A 26,950-nucleotide genomic window follows, 5' to 3' on the forward strand; every position below is an offset into this window, starting at 1 on the left:
GTGGTGGAAAAACTACCAGAAATAAAAGGAATTCTTTCCAGGAAAACTAACGTCTAGATGATGGCTTGTATAACAAAATGAATTTTTGTTTTTGTTTTTCTAGGTTAAACCGAATCAAACCATGAGAATGAAGACATTTTGATGCTTAGTTGAAAGAGAGTGTCTCTGAGCTCTTTGATTGCTTATGTGTATCCTATCCAAAGGGCACCTCAAACAAAAACAGTCTGAATCCTGGAAGTACTCCTACTCACATCCTCTATTTCTGGTGAACTTTTGTTGATATCCACTATTGAAACAATATGACATATTTGGAGAACAAACATTTGACACGGAGCCTACAGATAAAATGAAATACTTAACACTAATAGAACATTTAGCTTTGGCAACAAGTCATATTTATAATTTGTAATACTGTGGCCAAGGAAGTACACCCTTGGCCTAAGAATTATTACAATATTTTCTTCTTAAACAGAAATAACTCATTTAAGTAGGTGTTTTTTTGTGTGCATGCACCAGAATCGAGACACCCACAATTGATCTTTCACTGAGGCTCTCCATAACTCACCTTTTCTTTGGTGAATATGCTAGCGTGCTTAGGTAATCATCCTCTTGAAAAGGGCAGTTTCAGCTTTAACTTTTGGACAGATGGCCTAGCACATTATCTTAAAGCACTCTTTCATTTGATGCAAAACTGAATCAGTGAATCAATTCCTGGAGCAGCAAAGCAAATCATAACAATTTCAACACTGTGCTTTAAAGATGATAGACAGCTTTTCTCTGTGAACATTCCAGGGCTGCATCACACGTATCCACTGTACCCAAACACCTGCACTCTTTTTCAATCCCCTTACAGCATATGAATGTGTCACCTTCATGTCTGAATGAGCACCCTGGCCACTTTTCTGTAAAAGTCAGGAGAGCAGTTCAACTTTTTCACACTTTGTGTCCCATTCAGCATGTCTGAACAGCACATAATCACCTTAAATGATGAATGTGAGTTGCACAGCTCACTAAAAATGCCATTGTTCAAATTCTTTGTAGCTTGCGATAAAAGTAAGAGATTTTCAAGGCCACAAGTGCAAGTTGTCTTTTGTACATTTAGCAAATAATGCCCTTATAGGAGATCCCAGGTGCTCTTCCTGACTGTGTAGGTATGTCTGAATGAGCCTGAATAAACCTTTCAGGAACATTAAGTTAAAGTGACTTTTCTAATGTTATTTATGTTAATGCAAATTTATGCAGACTCATTGTGATTGTAGGCACATGCAACCAACAAACCTGACAAATGTTTCATGAATTTTTTGAGTTCTTGCTTTTTTTTTTTAAAGACATGTAAAATATGAAAATGACAACTTTATGTTTCAGGGGTTTTTTTCAAAGAGGATCAAGATTTTTCAAATTTATTATTTATTTTTGCTCACAGCTTCCAAAAGGATATGCTTTCTTCCCTCAGCTTTATACTAAGCCTCCAGCTACACTGCTTCCTACATCTTTTTTTATCTAGAAAAAAACAGAGGGCTAATTAGTAATATTCACTATGCATGAAGCTGTGTATTCTCTCATATAAAAGCCCTTCTTTTTTCTTCTGCAGCGTCCCCTCATTCCACGGCCTACAGGAAGATATTCTGAGCAAGCTCGCTGATGTCCTTGAGGAGGTAAGTACCTTGTTGTGTGTGACATCTGCAGCCTACTTCTGACATCTCAAATGATTTTCATACAGTCAGACTCTCTTATTGTGGTGAGGCGGGGAAAATAATTCTAGAGGATGTGCACAGTAGAGATTATTTTGGGTGCTAGGTGGGACAACCTGTACACAGCTGGGACTTCAGAGTAACTGCTGCTCTTTGGTACCTGCTCGGTGTGAGATTACTATCTAAATTTTTCACTTACTAGGGGAGGAATTTCTGGAAATCAGTCCAGTAGAAACCATTTCAGTCTTCTCACAATGAAGCATGTAACATTAATAGCATCATATATATATATATATATATATATATATATATATATATATATATACATATACATATACATACATACATATATATATATATATATATATATATATATATATATATATTTATGAGAAGGATAGGAGGATCGAAGGATCGTTGAGTGCAAGAGGAGCTGACCTGAAAGATAGGATCATGGCCAAGCTTGAAACCTGGATCCCCCGTAGCTGGTTACCAAGACTACGTGAAGTACCCTCAGAAGGTCTGCTAGATGATGTTAATGCAGCACTACGGATGATACCTACAGCCACCATTACCGAGACTAACAAGTTGATCTACAATACGGCAGCAGTGATCAGTGAGATGCTTGGCTACAAGTTGAACAGCCACAAGGGGCAGTACCCTCCATGGAGAAGGAGGCTAGAGGCTAAGATCAAGGTAGTACGGAGGGAGGTTCGCCAACTATTGGAGTTGCAGAAAGGTGCAATGAAGAAGGTGCCTAAGAAGTACAGGAAGCTGTCCATACCTGAGGCCTTGGAAACTACCAAGCAACGACTCATAGTCTTGGCCAGCCGCTTAAAGAGGTACACCAGACAGATAGAAGGCAGGAGAATAAACCAGCTGTTCCCCACAGAACCAGCCAAGGCGTACTCTCAGTGGCAGGGGAACAATATGAGAACAGCACCACCAAGGCTGGAGACGGAACAATATGCAACACATAACGGCAATGCTCAGTGGCTAGTGGATCTGAGGGCAGACCACAGCAACCTCCCTGAACAGGGTCCAGTAACCATCACAGTGGCAGACATCCAAGAAAGGGTCTCCAACATGAAGAGTTGGACAGCACCAGGCCCCGACATGGTTCATGCCTACTGGCTGAAGAAGCTGACTGCACTCCTCGAGCGTCTGGCAGCACAAATGAAACAGCTGCTCGTTGACGAGAGACACCCAGAATGGCTAACCGAAGGCCGGACAGTCCTGATCCTCAAGGACTCCCAGAAGGGACCAGTCCCCTCCAACTACCGACCAATAACCTGCCTCAGCACCACGTGGAAGCTCCTGTCAGGCATCATAGCGGCTAAGATGAACAGGCCACTCAATACATGAGTGGGGCACAGAAAGGGATGGGCAAGAATTTTTTGGAGTTTTTAGTTGGGTAGCATCCAAAAGCTGATAATTATACATTTGTTTATGAAGTCTAGAAATGAGTTCCAATCAACATAAATCAGCTGACAAGCAATCATCCATGTAGCGCTGCACACAGACTAATTTTCGTTTAAACCCGTGTTTAATTGCTGTCAAACACTGAACTACTTTTAATTTCAGTGTCAATTTATTGTTTCGTACCATTTGAAATTCACTAAAAATAACAAACATAACAAATAAAAAGTGCATTGTATTTATTTTGAAGCCTCCACTTCATTTGTAATTATAGTCATTGTTGTTATTACTTAAAATGTAAATGTTTGCAAATATTATGCAGAAACGCAAAATTATCATACAGTAGATAATATGCCTTAATATATGCGACAACAAGCTAAGAATAATTAATATGTTTTTAAATATATAGCAACAATTACGATAATAAAATACAGTATATGACTGTTTGTAGGTATTTAAATGTGTGTTGATAACAGAAATATTAGTTCATACATCTCAGCTGATAGCTGTTCAATAGAAATGATATTTGTTGCTATGGCTGAAACATGAACAACATTGCCTTGCAAAGCAGTTACAAAGCAAATATTAACAGATGGGATAAAATCATTCCAGAATTTATAACCTCTAAACCTAAAACTGACCTCTACAAGTGAGAAATGTAGGAAAATAAAGATGTAGAGACGATGATTTGAGAATGCACCTGCGAGTTAACATTAACATCAGCGATATTTTCCTTCACTTTAATATATCTCATGAATAAAAAAACATAAAATAGATATTCATGTAATAAATAATAAGAACCTTCAGTTTCCAAAATAAAGAAACCGGTGGGATATATGACTCTGAATGGATTGTAGTCCTGACAAAACATTTCTGGAGGTTCGGAAATATGTGGAGAGTAACGGGAAAAGATTCTCCGAAACTATATCAGTAGATGAAAGGCAGGGATAAATTAAACTCTAATAAAGAGTAAAGAGACAGTTTGTCCACGACAGCAAAGTCAATAAAAAATATTGCATGAATTTATAGTTTACAAGAAGAAAACGATGGGAAAACTCAAAATATCAAGGTCCAGTACGGTTTTGAGTTTTCTCACCTTGTGACTGCAGCTGTTGACTTTACAGATGCTTTGCTAATAAAATTTTGGGTTTGGCACTGATTTTTATAGCAGACACCCCTCCTGATGCTATCCATTTATCTGGGCTGCACCAGCAGTCAGAGCACACTGTTTGTGAACTTGGGACCTTTTATGTTTTAAACAAATGTTCTAAACATTCTAAGCCGTAAACTATCAAAATACATTCAACTTTCACGTCTATTTATGCTGCTATATTTTTGTCTAAGGAATGCCGGATAAATAAAATGGTGAGGAAACCTGTGAAAGTTGGCAAAAACATTGTGTGCTTCCATAGTGTAAAAGGTTAGCATGTTCACCTCATAAATAAAAGGTATGATTCACAGCTGGGAGGAAGCACAAAGCCAACTTTGTGCAGGGGGTAACAAGCTAGTGTACAACCCAGGCTGTCCCAAGCCTGGATAAATGGGAGGGTTTCATCTGGTGAAAAAATATGTGCCAAATCAAATATGCAGATCAGCCTGCTGCTGGAAATAAAAGAGCACATGGAAAGACGTTTCTGCTTGTTGATACAGAATTTTATTGCTAACCTCGCAGGAATGTTGTACTTCGGTGAACAATAAAAAGAATCAGGTTCTAAAGTAAAGCTAGCAACAAGTTAAGATAGCTCGAAAATCTATTGAATCATATTAACTTAATATTTTGTGTTTTATTTATTTATTTTTACAGTGTACAGTGTATAAACAGAAAGAAATGATTTGATCAAGAATAACTATTTTGAAATGTAGTTATTTACACCATATTTAAATTGAAAACCAAGCCTATGTGGTGACAGGTGGCAAATCTGTGGTGATCCACACAGCCTTGTCAAACAACCTTTCCATCTCTTTGATCAAATCACAACTATGTAACAGGCACAAACTGTCTTGCTACCATTTTAAATTATGTGTCATATTTCATTTGGCCCATTCAGGCCAAAGCAAATATCATATTTCACTGGGTCACATATTGATTAAATCAATTATCCTGCCCTACCGCTTAGACTATACTAGTTATGAAAGATTGTTTTGGTTCATGACTGAGCTTTGGTTATTTGGATCTATTTCTTTTTTTCATCTGAACAATAATAAATAAACCTGAACTAACCAACGCATAACGACTTCAACATGCTGCGGACTACAAACTGTTTTCAAATGACACACAGCAGACAGGAATGTCTCTTCCTTAAATAATACACAGCAGACAGGAATGTCGCTGCTTAGTGTAAGGCGTTAGGCACCTTTCCTGGGTAAAATTGTGTGAGAATGAAAATCTGGCAAATGTCAGTCCCTCTGTGGAGTCTATTTATGATCTAACAGGAACTATTGAGCTCTGTCTTTTGTCTAGACTTGTGGCCAGATGTGCAGCATTGTGTGTATTTTGCTGGAGAAAAAGTTTGTTGTCCTTGTGTTATTGTTCTGGATCATACAGCAAACATCATAATTTCATATTCAATTATTTCCATGATGCCAACTGTTATATAAAGTATTTAGTATAACCTAAGAAACTGGCCTTGGAGAAGAAGCATTATCTTCCTCTAGAGGTTATTTTCAACACAAGCCATGAATGTGAGTGTGAAAGTCCTTATCTACATGTGTGAGATGGAGCCTACTCAGTTCATGCTGCACCTATTCCAGCACCCACAACCCTGAATAGGATTACCAGGTGTAGAAAAATGTGATTAATGGATGGATATACTGTATTAATTTTTTTCTCAGGAAGGAACTGTGATTTCCCTTCATATTCGCTGCAGCAACATTCATTTATTCATTCATTTTCTTTACCTGCCTATTCATAGTCAAGGTCACAGAGCATATCCAAGCAAGTAGTGGGTGGAAGGAAGCAAAATACCCTGGATAGTTTGCCGATCTGTGATTTTTAACAAGAAAAAAGATATCTAATTGTGATTTATATCACTGCACCCAATTCAGGTTTTCCTCCTCTGAAGAGTACTTTTTGTCTCTGGTGAGAGTGTTTCACTTCCAGTATAAGAAAGGAGACAAATTAATTACAGTGAACCTGAACTTCACTTCTCTTCTCTTCTCTTCTCTTCTCTTCTCTTCTCTTCTCTTCTCTTCTCTTCTCTTCTCTTCTCTTCTCTTCTCTTCTCTTCTCTTCTCTTCTGACAGACACATTATGAAGACGGAGAGTACATCATCAGACAGGGGGCCAGAGGAGACACCTTCTTCATCATCAGTAAAGGAAAGGTAAGGACAGTGCAGTCCAGTCTACCACCAAAACAATCATCAGCTGACATCACAATGCAGGGCATCGTGGTACATGGAGAATAAAAGACCCCTATTTTTTGATAGAATGGGGTGGTATTTTTGGGTGGAAGTTGGCTGTCATCAATCACCATAGGTTAAAGGAGAAGTCAGAAAGAAGCGCTGCCTCTTTCATCATCTCTTTCAGCAGCGACGGGGGTATCTTGGAAGGAGAATGGAGTCATTTTGACTCCACTTTTCAGTAATCAGCACTGACTTTCACACTGAGCACAGTCCTGTCTGGCTTCAACACTGTTGGAGGGCTTTCACATACTTTTTGTGAACATGTTTTGATGCCAGGATGGCTGCAAGTCTCCCTCCTCATTTTCTCTCTGCTTGTTATCTTCATCTTCTCCATTCATTTCCTGTGCTTCCTTCACAGCTTGTTTCCTGTCTGTTACATCCACAAGCTCACATGCTGTTTGTTTTCAGCAGGTATGACCACAAATTGATCAATCAGTGACACCTGACAGGGTTTTATAATGCTTGTCCAACAGTTCGTGTCCTCTAACCCCTCCTATCACCTTGTTTTTTGGTTTGATTAATAATTTGGTAGAATTTGTTTTATCCAATTATGTTTCCTTTATCTGGTCCCTTACATCCACAAAATGTAGATGGTACATGGTTTGTAATCTCACCTATACATCATTTGTATCATTTATAAATTGGGTAATGCTGTAATAAGAATGTGTTAGTAATCTTTTAGTGATTTATAATCCTAGTATTTTCCAATAGTTCACATATGTGAGATGTGAGTGCTTTTGTTACGTCCTGTTTTGTGTCCTTTTTTTTTTTTTTATCTTACTTTGGCAGTAAACAAAAGCTGTAAATTTCACAAGGTCAGTAAAGTCACGTTGCACAACAGTACGGTCATGGATGTGTGGGTGCAGGAATGAACTCACATACATACATACACACCTGACCTTGTCAATGCTTTCTGCTTAGTTATTTCCACATCTCTCACTTTGCCTCTGTGTAGTCTACTTTACCTGTAGGACTTTCATCCAGATTGGACGTCACCCAGCGCGCACACACAATCACACTTTGTACCTCCTGTACTTCCTTTCTTTGTTTTGTGCCTGCTCCCACGTGAATAATTACGCTGTCACTCAGGTGTAGACAGTGCGCCGGTGCAGGATTCGCTGCTACATCTGTGCTGACTAATGGATGAAGACAAGATCCTTCAATTGACGAAACAATCGCCTTCATTCCCTTCCTCTAAAATCTACTCAGCTGCCATCACTTTGATTTGTAAAGTCTTCCGGCCCAGCAGAACCCCATCACTCATGCTTCTTCTGGCTCGTGGCGCTTCCCAGATTCTTCATGGTGATGACAGTTACCTGTTTGAAACAGACTTGCGTTACAGCAGTGCTTCCTTTTTGTTTGTAGCAATGTGATGAACCTGACATTTTAAGACATGATTCCCTGTCTTGGAATGATGTCTTTAAATTAAATGTTATCCATCTTTTTTACTTGCTACACATCTACATGACATACATTATCACTATTCTTCTCCTTAACTTTCCTTTTTGTTTTGCTAGGTTAATGTAACCAGAGAAGACTTGCCCAATGGAGAGCCTGTCTACCTCCGCAGCCTCGGAAAAGGAGACTGGTTTGGAGAGAAAGCACTGCAAGGGTAAGAGTGTTCCTAATAATTCTGCCGCTTCCAATTTATATCTCCCGTCTTCCATTCTTTCACTGCTTTCCTTCTAATTTTCACTCCCAAACTGTCTTTTATATCCTTTGTCTTAGTGCTAACTTGGCACTTAGCCTCCAACTCCTATCAATCTCCTTTCTTTCCGCAACTCACTCTTTTGAACAGCCATGATAACTTGGCAAATGTTTGGAATTGCTTAAAGCTAGGCCATATTATGATAATTGATTTACTCTAGCTGTTCGAGGCAAATTTTCCACGCATGAAACAAGAACTATTTCTCTGGACCGAAGGAAGCTTGTTAAATATGATATGAGAAAGAGTTTAAATCCACATGTCTTTTTTTATGCATTTCAGTCTATATTAAGGCGCGTTTTGATCCACAGTTGCTACTGTGAGCATTCTAATTTGTTTGGTTATGTAATAATTTTCCCATCTGCGTAAACAGCAACAGCTATCTGCAGATGCAACTATTTCACCTCCAGCCCCTTTTTTGAAGACCGTATAAATAAGCGCACATGCAGTGACTGTGGCACATTCATGTTTCTCAAGTTCTATTTTTGCCTAAATTGAGAAGGGGGTATGTTTAAGTGACAGCGGAGATCCCTCACAACAACACCGAGTGACAGCCCGTCTGTGCTATTTTGCACACACTGATGTCACTCAGAAAAACAACAGGGAAAAATCATTTATTGTGAGTAGAGTGGTGTTTGTCACAAAAGTGCGCACTACCAGCCCAAGTCTCATTTCATTTGAACAATATTATCTAGATTCTTTTCCTCTCCATTGTGTTATCAAGGATATCTCCATGATGTCCTTGGCTGTATTAATGAATTTCTGCACTCTTTCGTGAACATTTGCTATTAGCGGCTGTAATTACGTTCCTATAATTCACACAGTGTATATCGACTTGGAACAAACAGATATAAAATGAGATTACACTACTTTGTACGTTATAAATCTGAACCAGCAGTGTGGATTCTAGCTGTGAAGATGTCCCACAGGTCAGTTTTAAGTAACTATACTTAAAAATGATTCATATCTGTTTCTAACATTTGGTTTGCTCAAAGTACTTAAATACTTTCACTGTAGACACTTAGATGTTATAACAGTATTTTATAAACCTGGCGTCAAGACCGTTGTGCTGAAGTGATATTTTTACCCTGCTGTTTGTTCTTCCTTGTCAGGATTGCACCTCTCCATGGACAATGGATTATTTAACATCAGGGAGTGAAGAGATGGAAAATAGTCTGAAGTGCATTATGTCTATGAGGGTCAGGTAGAAACAGAGAAGATATGCACTCATGCATGCACATTTGAGTGTGTCCATACTTAGACAGCAGTGTTAGAAAAATAATGAAGATGTCGCCATCTTGTGGCTGCTGAATGTGAAAGCCGCATAAAAATCAGCGCTCAGACTCATCAGCACTTGAAAACACAGACCGAATCAAAGCAGCGTGCTGTGGAAAAGAGATTTCTGTTTCTGTCAAAACAATAAATATAATGTTTATTATTAAAAGAAATAATTTCAATCAGGTTTTGATGGGTTTTGGAGGGGGGGCTCAAAACCATAAAGTGACTGTTATGTTTTCCTGACTGCACACATTTGTCATTTGTTTCTATCATGGCTAGAACAGAGGAGTTAAAATTGAAGATGCCTTGATCCCGTGCTTTATCAAAGTATCACATGAACTGTGAATAAATTAATGTAAAGTTAAATTTAAATGAAAATGTAAAGCTGTGCAGTCTTTTCTTTTTGACATATAACAGGTTAACAAGGGTTGTCATTGGCCTCCAGGCTGCACTTTGAGAACACTGGCTGCTGGATGATGTTCAGACAGCAGCTTGAATTGCACAGATGGTTGGGCTTTCCCTAAATGTAAAAGCTAATGACTAAAAGATAAAAGATGACAGAGCATTAAAATGCATGTGGGACATGTTAGGCATGGAAAGCTTGATTTCTTAGGGGAGGGGCACGTCTGTTGTTGTTTTTAAGTAGACATTTTTTAATGTTTTACACACATGAATAAGAATCAAACACAAAGCTCTAACTCATCATGAATGTAGCAGCTATTCTGATTTTGCGGAATTCTGTGATTTCTTCTAAATGCTGCTAAAATTATGTAATGGAAAAAAAAGTTTAATCACCCTGATGATTTTCACTTTTGGTGTGCTTACACACCACTTTACACACACCATTTAATAATTAGTTATTATTAATCTCCGGGTCTCTGGCACAGTGTGTCTTTTGTCCTGTCTCCTCGCCTCACCCCCAAACAGTCACAGTCAATGGCTACGCTTGCCTGATCCTGGTTCTGTTGGAGATTTCTTCCTTTTAAAAGGGAGTTTTTCCTTCCCACTGTCACCAAGTGCTTGCTCATAGGGAGCTGTCTGATTGTTGGGGTTTTCTCTCTATTATTATAGGGTCTTTACTTTACAATATAAAACACCTTGAGGTGACTGTTGATGTAACTTTAAATTAATTTAACAGGATTTAATTGAAGTGCAGCATATGCTTAGCATTAATATTATCCATGATTCATTACTCATATCACTCATTTGTTGGGAGTGAGGGTTTTGCACATGGACTATACAGCAGGATAAATAGTCAGTGGTTATCACAATATACTTTGAAATGTTGTGCAGTTTTGAAAGCTCTTCAAAGCATGCTTAAGAGCATCTTGTGCTTTGTTTAATCAAGAGAAACACTTTTGTTCAACAAACTGCTATCTCCGGCTCACTGTCTCTTGTTGTAAACACCTTTTGTCTTAGAGTATCTTGAGCCGGAGAAGCTTATTTGACTATACCTTTGATGGTCAAGGGTGTCTCGCAAATTGAAATGATGGAGATGCTGGCCATCTTGGAACTAGGCTTTTGATCAGAGGGCTCTTCTGCTGGGCTTTCTAATCTTTCTAATTAGGAGTTAACTGTGCATGTCCTTGCTCATGAAACTCAATAGCCTATACTCAAATGCTACTCTGTCCATCTGAAGACGTTGCCTTTGATCTGTGAGAACAACATATTTACAAATCAAAGTCAGTTCCCCTGCCAGCTATAATGGTTTGCGAGAGCTTGTGTGAGTGCTGACGTGAGACGTGTATACGTTAAGGCAGTGGAAGAAATATCAGATTACAAGTTTTCTCTAAGGGGCTTGCACATGTATAGGCCCTGAATGACTACAGTATATATGCCCAGTGATGGATGTTCCGGGAAGAGATGCACTTGGAGGGTGATATGTTGTTTGTACGTAAGGAGAACATATCTGATATCACATTCCTCATGTCACTGTGATGTGTTAACTTTCAGTGGAGGAGTTGGACCATCACCTGCGTAGACAATGTGTGACCTGACCTCCAACTCCTGAGTGTATTTTGTGTGGGTATGTTTGTGGGAATGTTCCAGTTGAAGGTGCTATTTAAAAAAAGAAGTCTGATGTAACTGAGAGAAGTTTGATTGGTATCGGTGTCAGAACACCTTCAGACCAACAATAGCGCTCTGATAATTCACTGTGAGAGTTTGTAATAGTGTGGATATGTTGCCACTATTGCACAAAATCATCACTTTCCCTTCACTCCAAGCCATACCCTCATTCTATTAATAGATTTCCCCTGAGTCACCGCTTTAGCTTCTGTCATTCATTTAGTATTAACTACAATTCTGAATATTTTACATTGCTGTGTCTACATTCTCTCAACTTTTTCACATTTTTGTAACTATAATATAAACTTTTTTTTTAAAGAAATCGTGTAGCTGCTGCTTCAGAAGCACTTTGTCAAAGCAAATCCCATGTTGCTTTTATTTTTTAAATCATTATTCTAGGGGAAAAAGCCCTTTGTTGTGTAGCAGTGCAGTTATGAAGAAAAAAAAAAGAGTACTGCTCCTTTTGTTTTTCCCCACAGGCCACAGATTTTGTTCTGGGTGCAGGTAAGGAAGCACTCAGTTGCTGCTGGAGCCCTGCACTGCACTGCACTGACAACGAAATGACTAAATATTTAAGAATGTGCCAGTCTGGCAGACTGATGTGCCAACTGTGTGTCCAAGCAGAGATTTGACAGTGTGAAATAATAAATAGAAGGCCAACCACAAAAGGTTTATTTTTGCACAGGCCACAAAAATAAATGCTCTGTATGAGAAACACAAGCTCTGAGTGAGTGTGTTTATGGCAAGCTCAGACATCTGAGACTTCCCACATTATCTTTGTTAAAATAATCAAACATGGGGTGTGTGGTCTGTGTTTTTTTTTTTTTTTGGTTTTTTTTTTAATAACAGAATACTGTAGCCCATGACTGAAATATAACTTCAAAGGAGACAATTCATGCACCAATAAGGAAGTGTTTCAGAGAAATATTCTGATTTCAATAACTGAGGAGCAGCTTCCTGGAATACTAGGAAAATATATTCATGAATGTAAAAAAAAGTTGTGACATGCATTGAAAGTGGGTATAGTCTTTGTTACGCAATTTGTACTTAATGGGAAGTAGCTGCACAAATACTGTGGGACTCATTTAGTGTCGAAAAATGAAAATTGCTTTTGGAGTTTCATACGCTATGTTTCAAGAAATCAACATGCAAGTGACTTACAACTTTTTCTTAATCCAGGTTAAATTTAGCACTTTTATGTCATCAAAACAGACACCAGGCATACAACCAGGCATTTGTTCTGCCCAGTATTTGTTGTTGATTTGGAAGCAGACACATTCATATGTATATGTTTCGATTTATTCACAATGGTCTGTTTGACCACTGATACAGGTATTTTGTGTCTCTTTTTAATTTAAATCGGTACAGACAGCTGTTGTGGTAAAGAGGGAGCTGAGCGCAAAGGAAAGGCTGACAATTTATTTATCAATCCACGTTCCTCCCCTCACTTATGGCTATGGACTGCAGGAGGTGACCAAAAGAATAAGATTTAACAATATAATTGGCAGACACCCTTTGGAACTTGCTCCAGGGTGACAAGCTTGATCTTTCGGGTAGAGACACTTTTCACATCAAAAGAACCAACTGAAGTGGTTTAGGCACCTAACTGGGATGCCTCCTGGATGCCTCCAAGGTGATGTGTTTCATGCATGTCAAACCGGGAGGAAGCCCCAGGACCACACCCACCAGGGAACACCCCTGAAAAACTGGAGGTGGTGGCAGGGGAGAGGGCGATCTAGGCATCTCTGCTTAGATTGCTCTTCCCAGATTAGAGGTATGTGGATAAATAGATGCTGTATTTAGTTAAAATGGCCTGCCACTTGTTCTGCCTGACTCTTCTGCAAAAGAAGTTGCTACTTTAATCTCAATGAGACTTTTTATTATTTGAATAAAATCTATTTTTAACTATATACACATATATATAGTTTAAAATATGTCGCCAAAGTGCATGCTCATAGGGAGTCATATGATTGTTGGGTTTTTCTCTGTATCTATTATTGTAGGATCTACTGTACAATATAAAGCGCCTTGAGGTGACTGTTGTTGTGATTTGGTGCTATATAAATAAAATAAAATTGAATTGAATTAAAATAGATATATATAAATATATCTCAAAAATATCTCAGCCACAGAACTGAACCCTGCAAAGCCTGAACCAATAAATAACTGTCAGAAAATTCTCATTTTATGAATCTGGAGTGTTTATTGAACATTCTGACAGTGTTTTTTTTCTTTTAGAGGTGGCATTAAATTTTATTCTGCATGTATGACTTTTAATTTGAATCATTTTTACTACATGCATTTTGTGCAATTTATTGTTTAAACATTTATTCAGGTTTTTCACTAAAAGAAACACACACACACTGATGTTGTAGAGGTCTTACTTACAAGACCTCATGTATCAAATATGGAACATTTCGCATTGCAGGGTTAAGCACAAACCAGTGCCTCCATCCTCCACAGTCACCTCTAATTCTTGACCCAGTCTTAACCTGGCTTTTATTCTCCCCCACCCTGCCCATAGCTACTGCCCCACTCTCTGCCTCCAACCATATATTATTTTCATAACCCCTTTCCCAGGACACCAGATCACTGTCCAATTACCATGTTCATTTCAACTGTCTACTGGAAATCAACACCACAGGCTCCCGTGTAAGTCTAAAGGACATTCCAGACACAGCATGCAGCTGCTTTTAGTGTGACACTGCTTGTGGAAATGTGTGTGTGGCTGTTTTCCAGTGCATTTCTTCTTGTGCCACAATTAACAAGTACTGAGCCATCTTTGGCTTAGGCTCAGCTTAGGCTCAGCAGTGTGCAAATGAATCACACTGACAGATATTGTTTAGGGATTGTGTTTCAAATAGAACATTGCCAGTATCACTGCCATGGCGCACAAAGTTGTTTTCCTCAGCTACAGTCGAGCAGCAGGGGACAGGTGTAAAACGCTTCGCCTAATATGAAACCCTTGAGGTCTCTTAAGGATGATTCATGCTTACATAAACACTTTTTTTTAATATAGCCCGTGGCGTTATGTTGTTTCGTTGTATCACCACGGTTAGTGAATGACGCATACATTGTACACTTCCTTTTATGAGACAAGCCTTTGTAATACATTGTGTACTGTTGCTCGTTATAACTGCTGAATTGTGTGTAATTCTAATGAGTTGACCTCATTTATCTTACCTTGACTTCATCCACTCAGGTTTCTCTTCATTTTTGCTCATGCTCTTGTTAAACTGCATGTGATTGGCTCTTCCTCTCAAACAGAAGGTTTGAACACTAGGTGGGTGGGGCTTTTGTGTTCTAAGGTAGAGCCGTGAGCACTGAGAAAGCCATACTAAGGATACATGTTCAGAAACTGTGTTTAGACAAGTTTGAAGCTGGAGCTTGCTCACAGGGACTACTTGCACAGACGCTGACCTCATTATTTGAAACTTTGGTCATGTTTAATATTAGCATCAATCTTTATAGCACTATGACAGAAAGATCAAATGTTTTAAAGACAAAGTTGGATATAATGGACAAAGTTTGTTGAATGTGGAGGTGCCAGGCAGGAAGAAAACAGGAAATTCATGGATGTGATGAAGGAGGACATGCAGAGGGTTGGTGTGATAGAAGAGGATGCTAGGGATAGGGTGAGGTGGCAGATGATCCACTGCGGTGACCCCTTAAAGGGAGCAGACAGAAGAAGAAGAAGAAAATAATTATACTTTCAAGGTTTTTAAATCATTGGCGGTTTGAGTTACAGACCACTCTTCTTTTACCCATTAAACTGCTTGCTAATACTGCAAGTATGTCTATGTCAATTGTTTTGAAAACTGTTGGGGGCAAGCAGGAGAACAGGTGGAGAAGTGTTGGCCAGGGTATTGCATTAAGAGCATGGATGGAGGTCCTTGGAGCTTATCAGAGGTGAATGAAATTCTGTAACACAGCTAGCTTGAGAGCCTCAGTTCTCATCTGTTAATATATCCCTAGCCTCCCTTCTCCTCTGTAGTCCTCACCTTTCAGTGTTTTTTTTTGTTCTTCCACCAGCTGTGACCTTTATTCAGATGGGTCAGCAGCAAGAGCGAGGCAGAGTGTGTGTGAACATGTGCGTGAGCATGTGTGTTGGGCGAGGGGGGTTGTGGATGTGTGTGTTTGGACGAGGGAAGGCAGCAGAGGGAGTTCACATGGCATGAGGAGGAATTGTCACCTCACTTCATTGAAATAGGTTGCCATATGTCTTCAGACCAGGCACAGGCAGTGTTTGTCCAAGGCTAGCTTCTGTTAGTGCCCCAGCTAAAATGTATCGACTCTTTTTAAATCTAGAAAGTAGACAGTTTTAGCTTTTGATTTGCTCCCTTTTGGGATATTATAACAATCTTATAAACAAATCTTCTTTCTATTTTATTTTATTACTTTTTTTAAAGGATACAGTTTGAAATAATCTGCTTATGGGAAACCACCCGAAGAATTTTTCATCTGTTTTACATTTTTTAGTTTGTACTGAAGTGGATAACACTATCCTCAGATTGGAAACTTATACAGAATTACTACACAGGTGTCCTTTTGTTAGGGGGGTGCCCTGGGCAGTGCACTGGTTCAGATTTAGAGCTAATCCCTGTGGGGCTCTGTGTGGAAAAGAATTTTCACAGTAAAGGATGGAGTCTTGGGATACGGACTCAGAGGATTCGTGCGACTGGGGTGACTCATCCGAAGAAGGACTGTCATCAGAGGAAGATGAGCTTGATGTCAAATATGATAAAGAGTAATGCAAATTCTGCAGTGATGTGTTGCCTGACAGTGAATTTAATGTATTTTTATTATGTGCCAAGCTCGCATATGAAGTGATATGACAGATTTCAATCACCTCCATGATATGGTCTTTAAAATGAATGAAAATATTATTTTATAACACACTTTTTTATGATTTGATCAAAGTTTTAGTTTTGCAGTTGTGCCTGATTGTGTTGTGTGTTCATTTTCTCCAGGGAGGACATAAGGACAGCCAGTGTCATTGCTGCGGGCGCAGTCACCTGTCTAGTCATTGATCGAGAGTGAGTATCAATAAAATTAATCCTCAAGGGAACTAGTGACTTTTCTACACCGTCTGTACTCATTTACATTAAAAAAAATGGATGTTTCAAGTTTTACATTGAATAAATGTTTGTCACAAGCAGCAATGAAACAAACCTACAAATTTTGATTTTGCTGAAACATCAATCTGAGGCCACTTCTCCTCATTTGTGAGTGACCACGGCAGACGTTCGCTTGATTTAGACTTTAGATGCAATGAATCTTTGTAGAGCCAGTGACGTAACCGTAAGTGGCTGACATCGTCATCAGCATTTATGGTTGTGTTTCTGGTGCATTATGCACAAATTCGATAAATTTGAGAAAGAGGTTCTGTATTGGGTCATTACTCAAGTTAACTGGTGTAGCCACCTTTACAAGTGGCCACGGCACATTTAGTTGGCGTTTGGCTCAAAACATCAAGGCTTTCCAAAATTCAATAAATTCAATAAATGTGTAAAAAGGTCCTATACTAGGTCATGATTCAACCTAATTGGTATCTCTTTTATATTTTAGAGCTTAAAAGGTGGATTTAAACGACAAACATTAAACTATACATTTACAAACTTTAATATATTCAGAGGGTGTGCTGTTGCAGCCATATTTGGTCTGGTATGACCAGTTTATGTTAGCTGGTGTTACATAATGTAAGCATTTGTATTCTGTAATACAAATGTTATTGCATAAGATTGCTAACTTCATGAGTCTTCCTTTCTTGTTTTAGCGTTACACTACGATTCAAAATGTATGATTTTAGTCACTACAGGCACTGCATGTCAGCCAATGTTAAATAGTTCTGCTCTACATTAAATTTTAGAGATGATAAAAGTTACAGAAATGTAATCACGCCATCGTCTAAGCCTGTTCAGTTTCTATGTTCAGGGCTCAGCTTGATTGTCATGTAAATATTTTCCACACACAGAACAAAGAAATGAATTTGCATTTGCTTTGTTCAGTTATGCTGGAAAATTAGGTGTAACATGTCCAGAATCCACTTTCAGTAAAGAATTTAAATATATGCTAGATGCAGGAATGACTAACAGCTGCTATTTTCTCCACTGATTTTTAGCACATCACCCCACAGCACAACTATGTTTGTCTGAGCTCAAACATTTGCTATTTTCCCCCAGTTGCAATAATGTAATTTGACATTTAATTACAGTGTTTATAATGTTTAATAGTAAGATTAAGCTATTGTATATCTGAAAAAGTTCATAACCGCTTACTTTGTAAGGAAACAGCCTGTCTAGTAGCATCGCTGTCTCTTGCATTTAAAAGAGACAGGCTGTGTGGGGAGAGGAAATGGTATCAGCTTTCCAAGGGGCTCCCTGTTGCCTTAGGGAACACAGCAGGCACAAATGGGCCATCCTCAAAGCTAGCAGAGGGGATAGTGAGTGAGTCATCCAGTGCAGGTGATTACTGCTGCCTTTCATGCAAGCAGCTAATGCTGTCACGGCCCACAAAAGTGGTTCAGTGTGTGCATTTGTGTCCCTCAATCAGGCTGGTTTTGGTGCAGAATATTTGTTTTTGAATCTTTTGGTATTCTGTGCCCTTCTGTTTATTTTCTTAATAGCCGTGCACGTGTGACGCTTAAAAATCAAACACTGTGCACGCTAAGAGGTAAAATAAGGATAATTACAGGAGCCGTGGGAAAGCGAGAGAGAATAAAAAAAAGAAGCAGCAGGGATTTACTGGCTCAGTCCAATAGACACTGTAAGCAGCCAAACATTTAGAGAAAAGCTCAGCTCAGAAACAGCCCTAGCTAGCAGGCATTATGGTCTCAACAGGAGAAAACACCAGATGCAGTGCATCTTCTAGCTGACAGCTTGATGAGCCCTGCTTGAAAAGTGTCAGCTAGTTGTTCTTCCAGGATGTTTGGAATCTTTATTTTGCGTAGAAACCCATACTTCAGGGAGAAATGAGCCGAAGCACGGGAGGTATTTTTCATGTACCAAATCTCTCAAGAAATTTGGAGGATTTTATTTCAGCAAGTTATTATGCTGTGAAGCTTATTGTTCTGTAGATCCATCTAATATGTTCTAACTTATTCTTTAACTTTCAGAATTTGCACTTTTCTTCTTATCGTAATTAGAAATACAGAGGAATAAAAATATGTTGTTGATCTGCTTCTATCACCTAAATCACTTAACGGACTTTATTTAGTACTGAAAAAGATATAAAATATTGTCATGGGAGGAGTTTTATCTTGCATAATACCGTGATTTCTTTATCACTCAACACAGTGCGTTTTAAATTTTTAATTTATTCGCTAAATATTCATGCAAAGCATCTACTTTTGTCTCAAAAATCTCTCTCACCCACCATCTGCTATCACACTGTTTTACACCTCTTTGGGGTAGCTGTGTCTTCTCATCTGTCTCCTCGTCTGCGATTTTTAGAGGCTTGTCTCTAAAAGCAGACTGATGAATATTTAATACTAACTGGGAGTGTGTATGGCAGACTGGTCATACTGTGTGCCAGCTTCTTATACAGATATAAGGTGCTTTGTTCCCTGTAACATAAGCTAACAGTAACAGATTCATATATTCTCATAGAACGAATCAGAATATATGTATGTTTGTTACTTACACTTATGCTCTGTTAGTTAGACATGCATTGTCTGTAGATTTTCAAGCAAAACAGTGTCAAAATGCTTCACCAGGTGCTGTTTTAACTGTTACTGTCTGTGTTTCAGTTCATTCAAGCACCTGATTGGGAGTTTGGAGGATGTATCCAGCAAAGGCCATGAGGATGCTGATGCCAAAGCCAAGTAAGACAAAGAAAAAATCATTTATATTAGGAGGAGTTGGTTGCTTTAATAATGTAATTCTTAGTTTAAAAAATGCACTCAATGTGACTGCCTAGCACCTGCAGTGTTTTGCGAAGAGACATGCAGGTCAGCTGTTAATGCTTCGTGCCGTTACTTCTGTTATGTAATAATGCAACACTCTGTGGGAAACAGAAAGCATACGTTATAACCTTCACCTCTATTTCTGGAGGAATTAATATGTACTTTATCTTCACTATGGGAATAGGAGAATGACTCTATAGAAGGCACTTTGGCATTGAGGTGGGAATCTAGAGGTTCTTTTAGCCATCTCTTGGCATAATCTGATACCCCACTGATTCAGCGCTATGTTGAGAGTCAAGGTGAGTAGAAACAAGAACCCAGTAATGACAGTTTACAGGGAGCCAGAGAGCAGGAACAGCTTATCCCATATGTAGATAGATTTAGAGAGACAGAGAGAACAAGAGGGTGACAAAACAGACTAGATGTCTGCCCGGTGCTGTGGATTTCTAGCTGAGAGTGCCAGTGATCTTTTGCAAGTCAGCGGCATGTCGTCAGCAGAGCAGTCAAGAGCAAAACATACCACCAGGGTTGGAAAGAGGCAACAAGAAACTGATGGGTATAACAGGGGGCGTATAGTGCCTTACCTCTGGCTTTCGGCCCTGGCCAGATCCACTTTATGGCTCCACTGATGATTGTTTGGCCTGCCAGTAGATCTATGATAATATGATAACATAATATCCAGTTGCTGTCAGCATGAAATGATGATCAACAAAATATTGTTGTGTTGTATTAGCAGAAGCCTTGGTTTTACGATCCAAGCCTTTACAATGACCCACCATGAAGCATACAGCATCTTGTGTGGCAAAATAAAAAGATAGGAGAGAATTACTGTGTTCTATCAAAGCCTACATTATCATTCTACATCCATCCATCCACCTAGATAAGGTACCCGAGTTAATTAGGTCTGTGTCACACAGTGCGACTTGCAGACAGCTTAAAAGATTCCTTAAGCAAGTTAGATTATATGCAAATGAGTAACAAGTTGTACTTTTGCACGACAAATGTTTATAACTTTATCATCGAGCCAAAACTTTAACTCAAATTAGACCCACTCACCTTCTCTGCTCTCTCAAATCTGTCTCATCACCCTGATTAAGGCAGCTTTCCCTGCTGCGTGCTGTGTTGTCTCTTGCTGGCACTCCCCACTCAGCAGAGCACGTTTGCTTCTTGTTGAGGAAAGCCTGAGTCAGAATCCCTCTGTGATGGAAACTGTCTCTAATTGGTCACAGTGGATAAGCATATTTCAGTAGTGCTGTTGCTGTACAGGAAATTATAGCTGCTCTCTGCGGGGCTGACAGGTCTTTTCTTCAAAGACTAGCTCCCTGCCACATGCTACTGTATATGCTCACATTTTGATCAAGGCCTTGCTTCTCTGAGAAGGAGATGCTACATTCTGCACACTGCTACTGCATTCATAAAAACTTTTATATATTCTGAGGTGAGGGGAGAATTTAAAGATAAGACAAAGTAAAAGAAAAAAGCTGATTTTCTCCAGCGATGCAGACTTATCAGAAAATGTTTTATAGAGAAATCTGAAATTATCTTACCTGTATATCCCGAAGCTTTATGTTTACCCTTTATTTTTAAAGGAATAAAATCATCTAAAAAATAATCTTCTGCTTCTTGTTGTTCAAATTATAAACGCCATTTAGATGGCACCAGTTTTATTCCCCACTCTTTATGATTAAAATGTTCTAATTGCCCTTTCAAGCAGCCATTTTCACTTACCTTTAATCAGCAATTTGGGCCCTTCTGGTGAAAAAACCCTTAATAGCTAAAAATGTATGAGAAAATATGACCCACTATGACTCAGCGGGTCCTGTGTCTTTTGGGAGTGTAGAAGTTCAATAAACAGGAATCACCCATAAATAAAAGTGACATTTAAGTCTGGTTTAAGGTCAGAAGTGCTTTCTTCTCCTCTTTCTGCTCCCCTGAGTCAGTCTGATGAAGAAGAACTGGGGCAAAGTAAATGAGGATAATCGTACACACACTCCCACACAAATACTGACACACACTTTAGACACACGGGGATTGCATCATTTTTATGACCTCATTCGTTCAGTGATACAGATTATCACCCGCTGGGGTGCTACTTGACCTGCATAGGAACACTTTGTAATGCTGAGCTTGTAATGGATTTTCATGTTAGCAGTTATAAGTAACATCTTATTGCAACCTCATAATGCATATGCTGTCCAGGAAACTGTGTCAGATGCTGCTAAGCTCTCTGTGTTCACTTTTATTCAAGGTCATGGTTTAGACATCTATTTAAGGTGGATGTATGGTTTCAGTCTCACTGGATCTTCTCTCTGGTATCATATTCCAGTTTCCGGTATATCATGGCTCAGTTATAGCGATAGACGAGTGTAGTTTTCTGCTTATCTGAAAAAACGGTATTGTGTGTCGCTGCCTTAGTGAATATCTCCACCATTCATTGATTCCTACAGAGACTGCGTGTCCTTGATTGAGACATTGTGTTTTGCCAGTGACAAAATTATTCATTACATTGCAAAGTAGCTTAATGGTTTTCTATTGTTACCCGCTTGAAGAAATGTTCATCATCTGTAGAGAATAGAAGACAAATTTATTCTTTCATTGCTTATCTAATAGAAAAGGGGCTCGTTTTGTGCTTCGGCTGTGAATAGCACAGAGTTTTTGTTCGTCAGCGCTTTGATACCGACTCCTTATAATTAAGCAACGCTGCCATCTGCTGGTTGTCCGTTGCTATTACTAGTCAACCGTTTTAGCAAGTGTAAAATTCTAAAGTGTAAAATTATATCCTTACTCTCATTCCTTCTATATCTTGACAGAATTTGCGAAACGCTCCTTAATTAACTGAACCCAGACGCATCCTAGTGTATCATATTTGATACGTGCAGTTTTTTGTGGGTTTTTGAGACGTGTATATCATCAGAGTGATCCCCCCCACCTGAAAAACCTAAATAAATTGCACGTTTTTAAGCAATTTTTCAAAAAGCCAGATAAAAAAGCAACTACAATACAAATTAAAATTCGTATACTGAAATTAAAATGTAATAATTTTTTAAACAAATTTGTGAGATGGTTCAATAAACTCTTCATTTTGAAAAAAATTGAATTTTCCTGCAATTATTTTCTATTTCAGGCTTTAAGGGGTTAACAATACTGCACCACACACACTAAACATGTAATCTTGGTTACTTGTCTCCTTTTCTTAAGCAGCGCTTATTTTAGGATTTGGAGCGTTTTCTGGGCCTGCATCCAGGTCAGGGTCGGGGAGAAAAGATGAAAGGATAACCTGCAAATCTCCCATGATAGTAATAGTGTATACATATACACAAATAAACCATGAGTGTCCTGGTAACCTGATGTGTTTCTGAGAAACATCGTGCTCAGTAACCTGCCAACACGTGCCACCAAAGTGTCCACTGCCGCGTAGCTTAGGGAAAAGGTTTCCAGTGTAACTGATCTCAAACAAGTACAGTTAGGTTGGTTTTTTAACACTTGGAATAGCCAGATAAGCTAGAATGGCGTAAAGCAAACGTAATTTGACATTTTACTGATTACATTCAAACCTGGAACAGTTTTTTCTGAAAGTGTTTAACCTACATTTTTGTAAATAATCTTAATCCCCGCAGCTCTGCGAAAGAAGGCTGCTGACTTATCTAAACACGTCTTCTGTGGAGGTGTTTTTTGATAAGTCGCTGTCTACATAAACATACAGCTGAAATATTTTTGAGAGAGAAGAGGCCTGACGTCGAGGCGATAGTCTGTTATGAGTGACCCAGAAAGGCCTATCCAGGCTTGGATCTGTCCTAAGCCCACTGATCCAGAAACTGAGCTGATGAAACTCTGTCTGGATCAAACAATAACCAAAGAAGACACGGGGCATCTGGGGATAAGGGGTGGACACGTGGAAACAATCTCCACTGCCAGCATGTCGGCATGTTGTGGAGTTCAGTGGCAGAGCCAAGGCATGTCTTCTGAGCCAACTGAGTAGTGAGTAGCCTGTGTGACGGATGTCCCATCTTTGTTCTTTCCTATAAAGAATGGGGACAAGCTGGGGACAGTTAGTCTGTGATCGAAGAGAGGTCAAAGTAATTTGCCAGAAGACTAAACTCAAAAACATCCTGTTCATGTGCTCATATTTATACTCTCCACATCCTCAACAACATCCTTGATAGATTACTATGAGTTAAATCCTCTAAGATTTGCAAACAAATGAGCTCAAGGAGAGACGGATATTTTGTCTCAGGTTGTTGAAAGTGGATTATGTTTTCTTTCATCCTTCATCTCATCTCTAATCCTGTTCCCCTTCGTTCTTTCCTCCCCTTTTTCCTGGCCCCACAGGTATGAAGCAGAGAATGCGTTTTTCTTCAATCTGAACCTAGCTGACTTTAACATCATCGACACTCTGGGGGTTGGTGGCTTTGGACGCGTTGAGCTGGTATGAAGCGCTGCAGTGTGACATTAACATGAATATTCTGGACTTGTCTGACAAGCTGCACACGTTGCTATTTGAATCTCTCTCTTTCCCTATCACTGCAGGTTCAGCTCAAGAGTGATGAGAACAAAACATTTGCCATGAAAATCCTCAAGAAGCGGCACATCGTCGACACGAGACAGCAAGAGCACATTCGCTCAGAAAAGCTCATCATGCAAGAGGCCCACTCTGACTTCATTGTTAGGTAGCTTCTTAACATTAGCTTCCTTCAAATGCTCAATAAAGTTTGCTTATCTTACTAAATGTTTAATTCTGGTGAACAAAGTAAGAGTTATTAAAAATGACATTCCCTATTAAGACTTATATAATGAACGTGGCAACAAAAAGAGCCTGCCATCATCACAGCTTTCTCATTTTGGCTTGGTTTGTATGTAATATGGCGTGGCTTAACAATAATAAAGAACTGCCTGAACAAGAATAAAGATGGGTGATACAAGCATCAGCAGGCTAACAAAACACAGCTGCAGCAGTAGTTAGGAGGTTTAGGGAAACTGTGCTACCAATAACAGATGGTTCAATAGTCACCTTTGAATAATGAGGGCACGCACAATTTGCTTTCTATTAAGTACTTCTGACTTGGCACAGAGATTATCTGTGGAAAACAGTGTTTCAGAAGTCATTTTTCTGATGATATAGCACGAGACTGCACAGTTAAAATGCAACAAGAACATGAAAAGGAGCATGACAAACACCGGCAGGGCAATCTTTAGTTGGATGAAATACATTTATTTATGCCAATTTTGATCCAGCTTCATTGGTGTGCTTGTGGCCAGGAGCACCCTGGTACTGACTATAAAACATGAAGGTGGGAGAGCGCTGATAAGGCGATGCAAACAGTTCAGGAAAGTTTTAATAGAGACGAATGCTAGTTTGTGTGCTGGAATACTGAATGACAAGATAACTCACAGGCTTGAGATGCGTGGCCCGAGAGACGTTTAGCAACATGACAATTTAAAAAACACTTGGTTTGGAGAGGTATGTCCCCTCACTTGAATCCAATTAAACACTTTGGGAGTGTTTTGCTGTACACCGTTTATTGAGGTTTACTAAAATTATTTATGTATATTTTAACAAACGGTTTAAATACTGAATTATATCAAAGGAAATCCCTGGCCAACAACAGACTGCTTTATTTCCGTATTATCATGTGTTCAAAATAGATTATAGGATTTTTGGTTAAGAAGATGAATTCATTGCTTTTTTCTGCCAAATAATAGTTGTGTGGTTATGAATTTTACAGCAGTTTGTCATAACAAACACTTCTGTGTGTTTTCAGACTGTACAGAACCTTCAAGGACAGCAAATACCTCTACATGTTGATGGAAGCATGTTTAGGCGGAGAACTATGGACCATTCTTAGAGACCGGTAAACTCATAAAGGATTAATGTCACACACACACACAATTATATGGCAAAGAAAGGTGTGGCAGTTAAGTTAATTCTGGTAAAATGATATTTGAGTCCCGCTTTGACCAACATATCTAGTGATTTTATAGCTACATTATAGGAAGTGTATCACATTTTACTATTTGATGTAAGTTACAATTTTCATCTTCTTTTGTCCTGCTGTGTTTACAGGGGTTCATTTGAGGACTCGACCACCAGGTTTTACACAGCCTGTGTAGTTGAGGCTTTTGCTTACCTGCATTCCAAAGGCATTATCTACAGAGACCTTAAACCAGAGAACCTTATATTGGACCACAGGGGTTATGCCAAACTGGTAAGAGATCAACATGGAAACACAGAAACCTCTAACTTGGATGTTTGTGTGTTTTTGAGAGATTTACGATGATGCAAAAAAAAGACAAATGCCATCTTTCTCTGATGTATGTGAAATGTCAAAAATCATTTTGAATACTGCCACACATTAAATACAAGAGTAATCACAGTGTGAAGAGAAGTATAACTAAGGCTATGCTAGGTTTTGTTTTTTGAGGTACACCAACATTCCCTTTTCTCATCATGGAGAAACCAGCTTGTCTCTTTTGGCAGAGCAGCCAGCAGCTACTCAGCTCAGCTCCAAAACCAGCAACGCCACTATTTCCACCATTTTCATTCCACCATTAGTATGCATAAGAGTGAACATGATCTGATAGGAACCAAAATACCACGAGAAGGATTTTAAGTCAAATTTTTCTTTGCCTGATTACTACAATCTGACAACAAAATCGTTGTTTTCTTTAGGTGGACTTTGGCTTTGCCAAGAAGATTGGGTTTGGGAAGAAAACGTGGACCTTCTGTGGGACACCAGAGTATGTAGCACCAGAGATCATTCTGAACAAGGGCCACGACATCTCAGCTGACTACTGGTCTCTAGGAATCCTTATGTTTGAGCTCCTAACTGGCAGGTACTCACAGGCCCGGGCTTGTCCTTAACAAACTTGTTTATGAAGTTTTTGCGGTAATGCTATATACGTGCAAAACGTTTTGGAAATGTTGAGTCACCTGGTGAAAATTAAAATGTGTCAGCTCATTGCACAATTTATACAGAACAGTTTGATGGTAGCTGATTACATAATTGTCCACACTTAAGCACTTTTTACTTCAAAGTAATATGTTGGCCTCTGTTGTGTAGTCCTCCATTCTCTGGCCCTGATCCTATGAAAACCTACAACATCATCTTGAGAGGAATTGACATGATTGAGTTTCCAAAGAAAATTACCAAAAATGCTGCCAACCTAATCAAAAAGCTATGCAGGTAAGTGTTTGTGCCTGTAGACATTTATACATAGTAATTCATTTAAGTGGTCTGCGTGCTGAATCATATATTATTTTTTCTACTTCAGGGATAATCCTTCTGAAAGACTGGGAAACTTGAAAAACGGTGTCAAAGACATCCAAAAGCACAAGTGAGAAAACGCATTACTCAGTCCAGACATTTGTATTAATTTGCTCGCTGTACAATGATGAAGTAATGCTATTTTTTCTTTTAGATGGTTTGAGGGCTTTAACTGGGAAGGTTTGAAGAAGGGGACACTGACACCACCTATTATCCCTAATGT

The 26,950-nt window shown here is 39.0% G+C and overlaps 1 protein-coding gene across 2 annotated transcripts in view; it reads left to right on the forward strand.

Moving 5' to 3' along the window:
- Positions 1–26,950, forward strand: part of LOC134640112 (cGMP-dependent protein kinase 1) — a 97,762-nt gene that overhangs the window by 67,926 nt on the left and 2,886 nt on the right. For both annotated transcript variants that reach the window (XM_063491719.1, XM_063491718.1), the window contains exons 5-17: positions 1,592–1,655; positions 6,354–6,431; positions 8,030–8,124; positions 16,533–16,598; positions 19,310–19,384; positions 23,795–23,891; positions 23,993–24,132; positions 25,225–25,314; positions 25,527–25,668; positions 26,133–26,296; positions 26,524–26,646; positions 26,735–26,797; positions 26,882–26,948. In XM_063491719.1, the coding sequence (XP_063347789.1) occupies positions 1,592–1,655; positions 6,354–6,431; positions 8,030–8,124; positions 16,533–16,598; positions 19,310–19,384; positions 23,795–23,891; positions 23,993–24,132; positions 25,225–25,314; positions 25,527–25,668; positions 26,133–26,296; positions 26,524–26,646; positions 26,735–26,797; positions 26,882–26,948 (1,264 nt within the window). The remainder of the gene's footprint in view (positions 1–1,591; positions 1,656–6,353; positions 6,432–8,029; positions 8,125–16,532; positions 16,599–19,309; positions 19,385–23,794; positions 23,892–23,992; positions 24,133–25,224; positions 25,315–25,526; positions 25,669–26,132; positions 26,297–26,523; positions 26,647–26,734; positions 26,798–26,881; positions 26,949–26,950) is intronic.

The sequence above is a fragment of the Pelmatolapia mariae genome, linkage group LG13 (assembly GCF_036321145.2).
Source record: "Pelmatolapia mariae isolate MD_Pm_ZW linkage group LG13, Pm_UMD_F_2, whole genome shotgun sequence".
Lineage (NCBI taxonomy): Eukaryota > Metazoa > Chordata > Actinopteri > Cichliformes > Cichlidae > Pelmatolapia > Pelmatolapia mariae.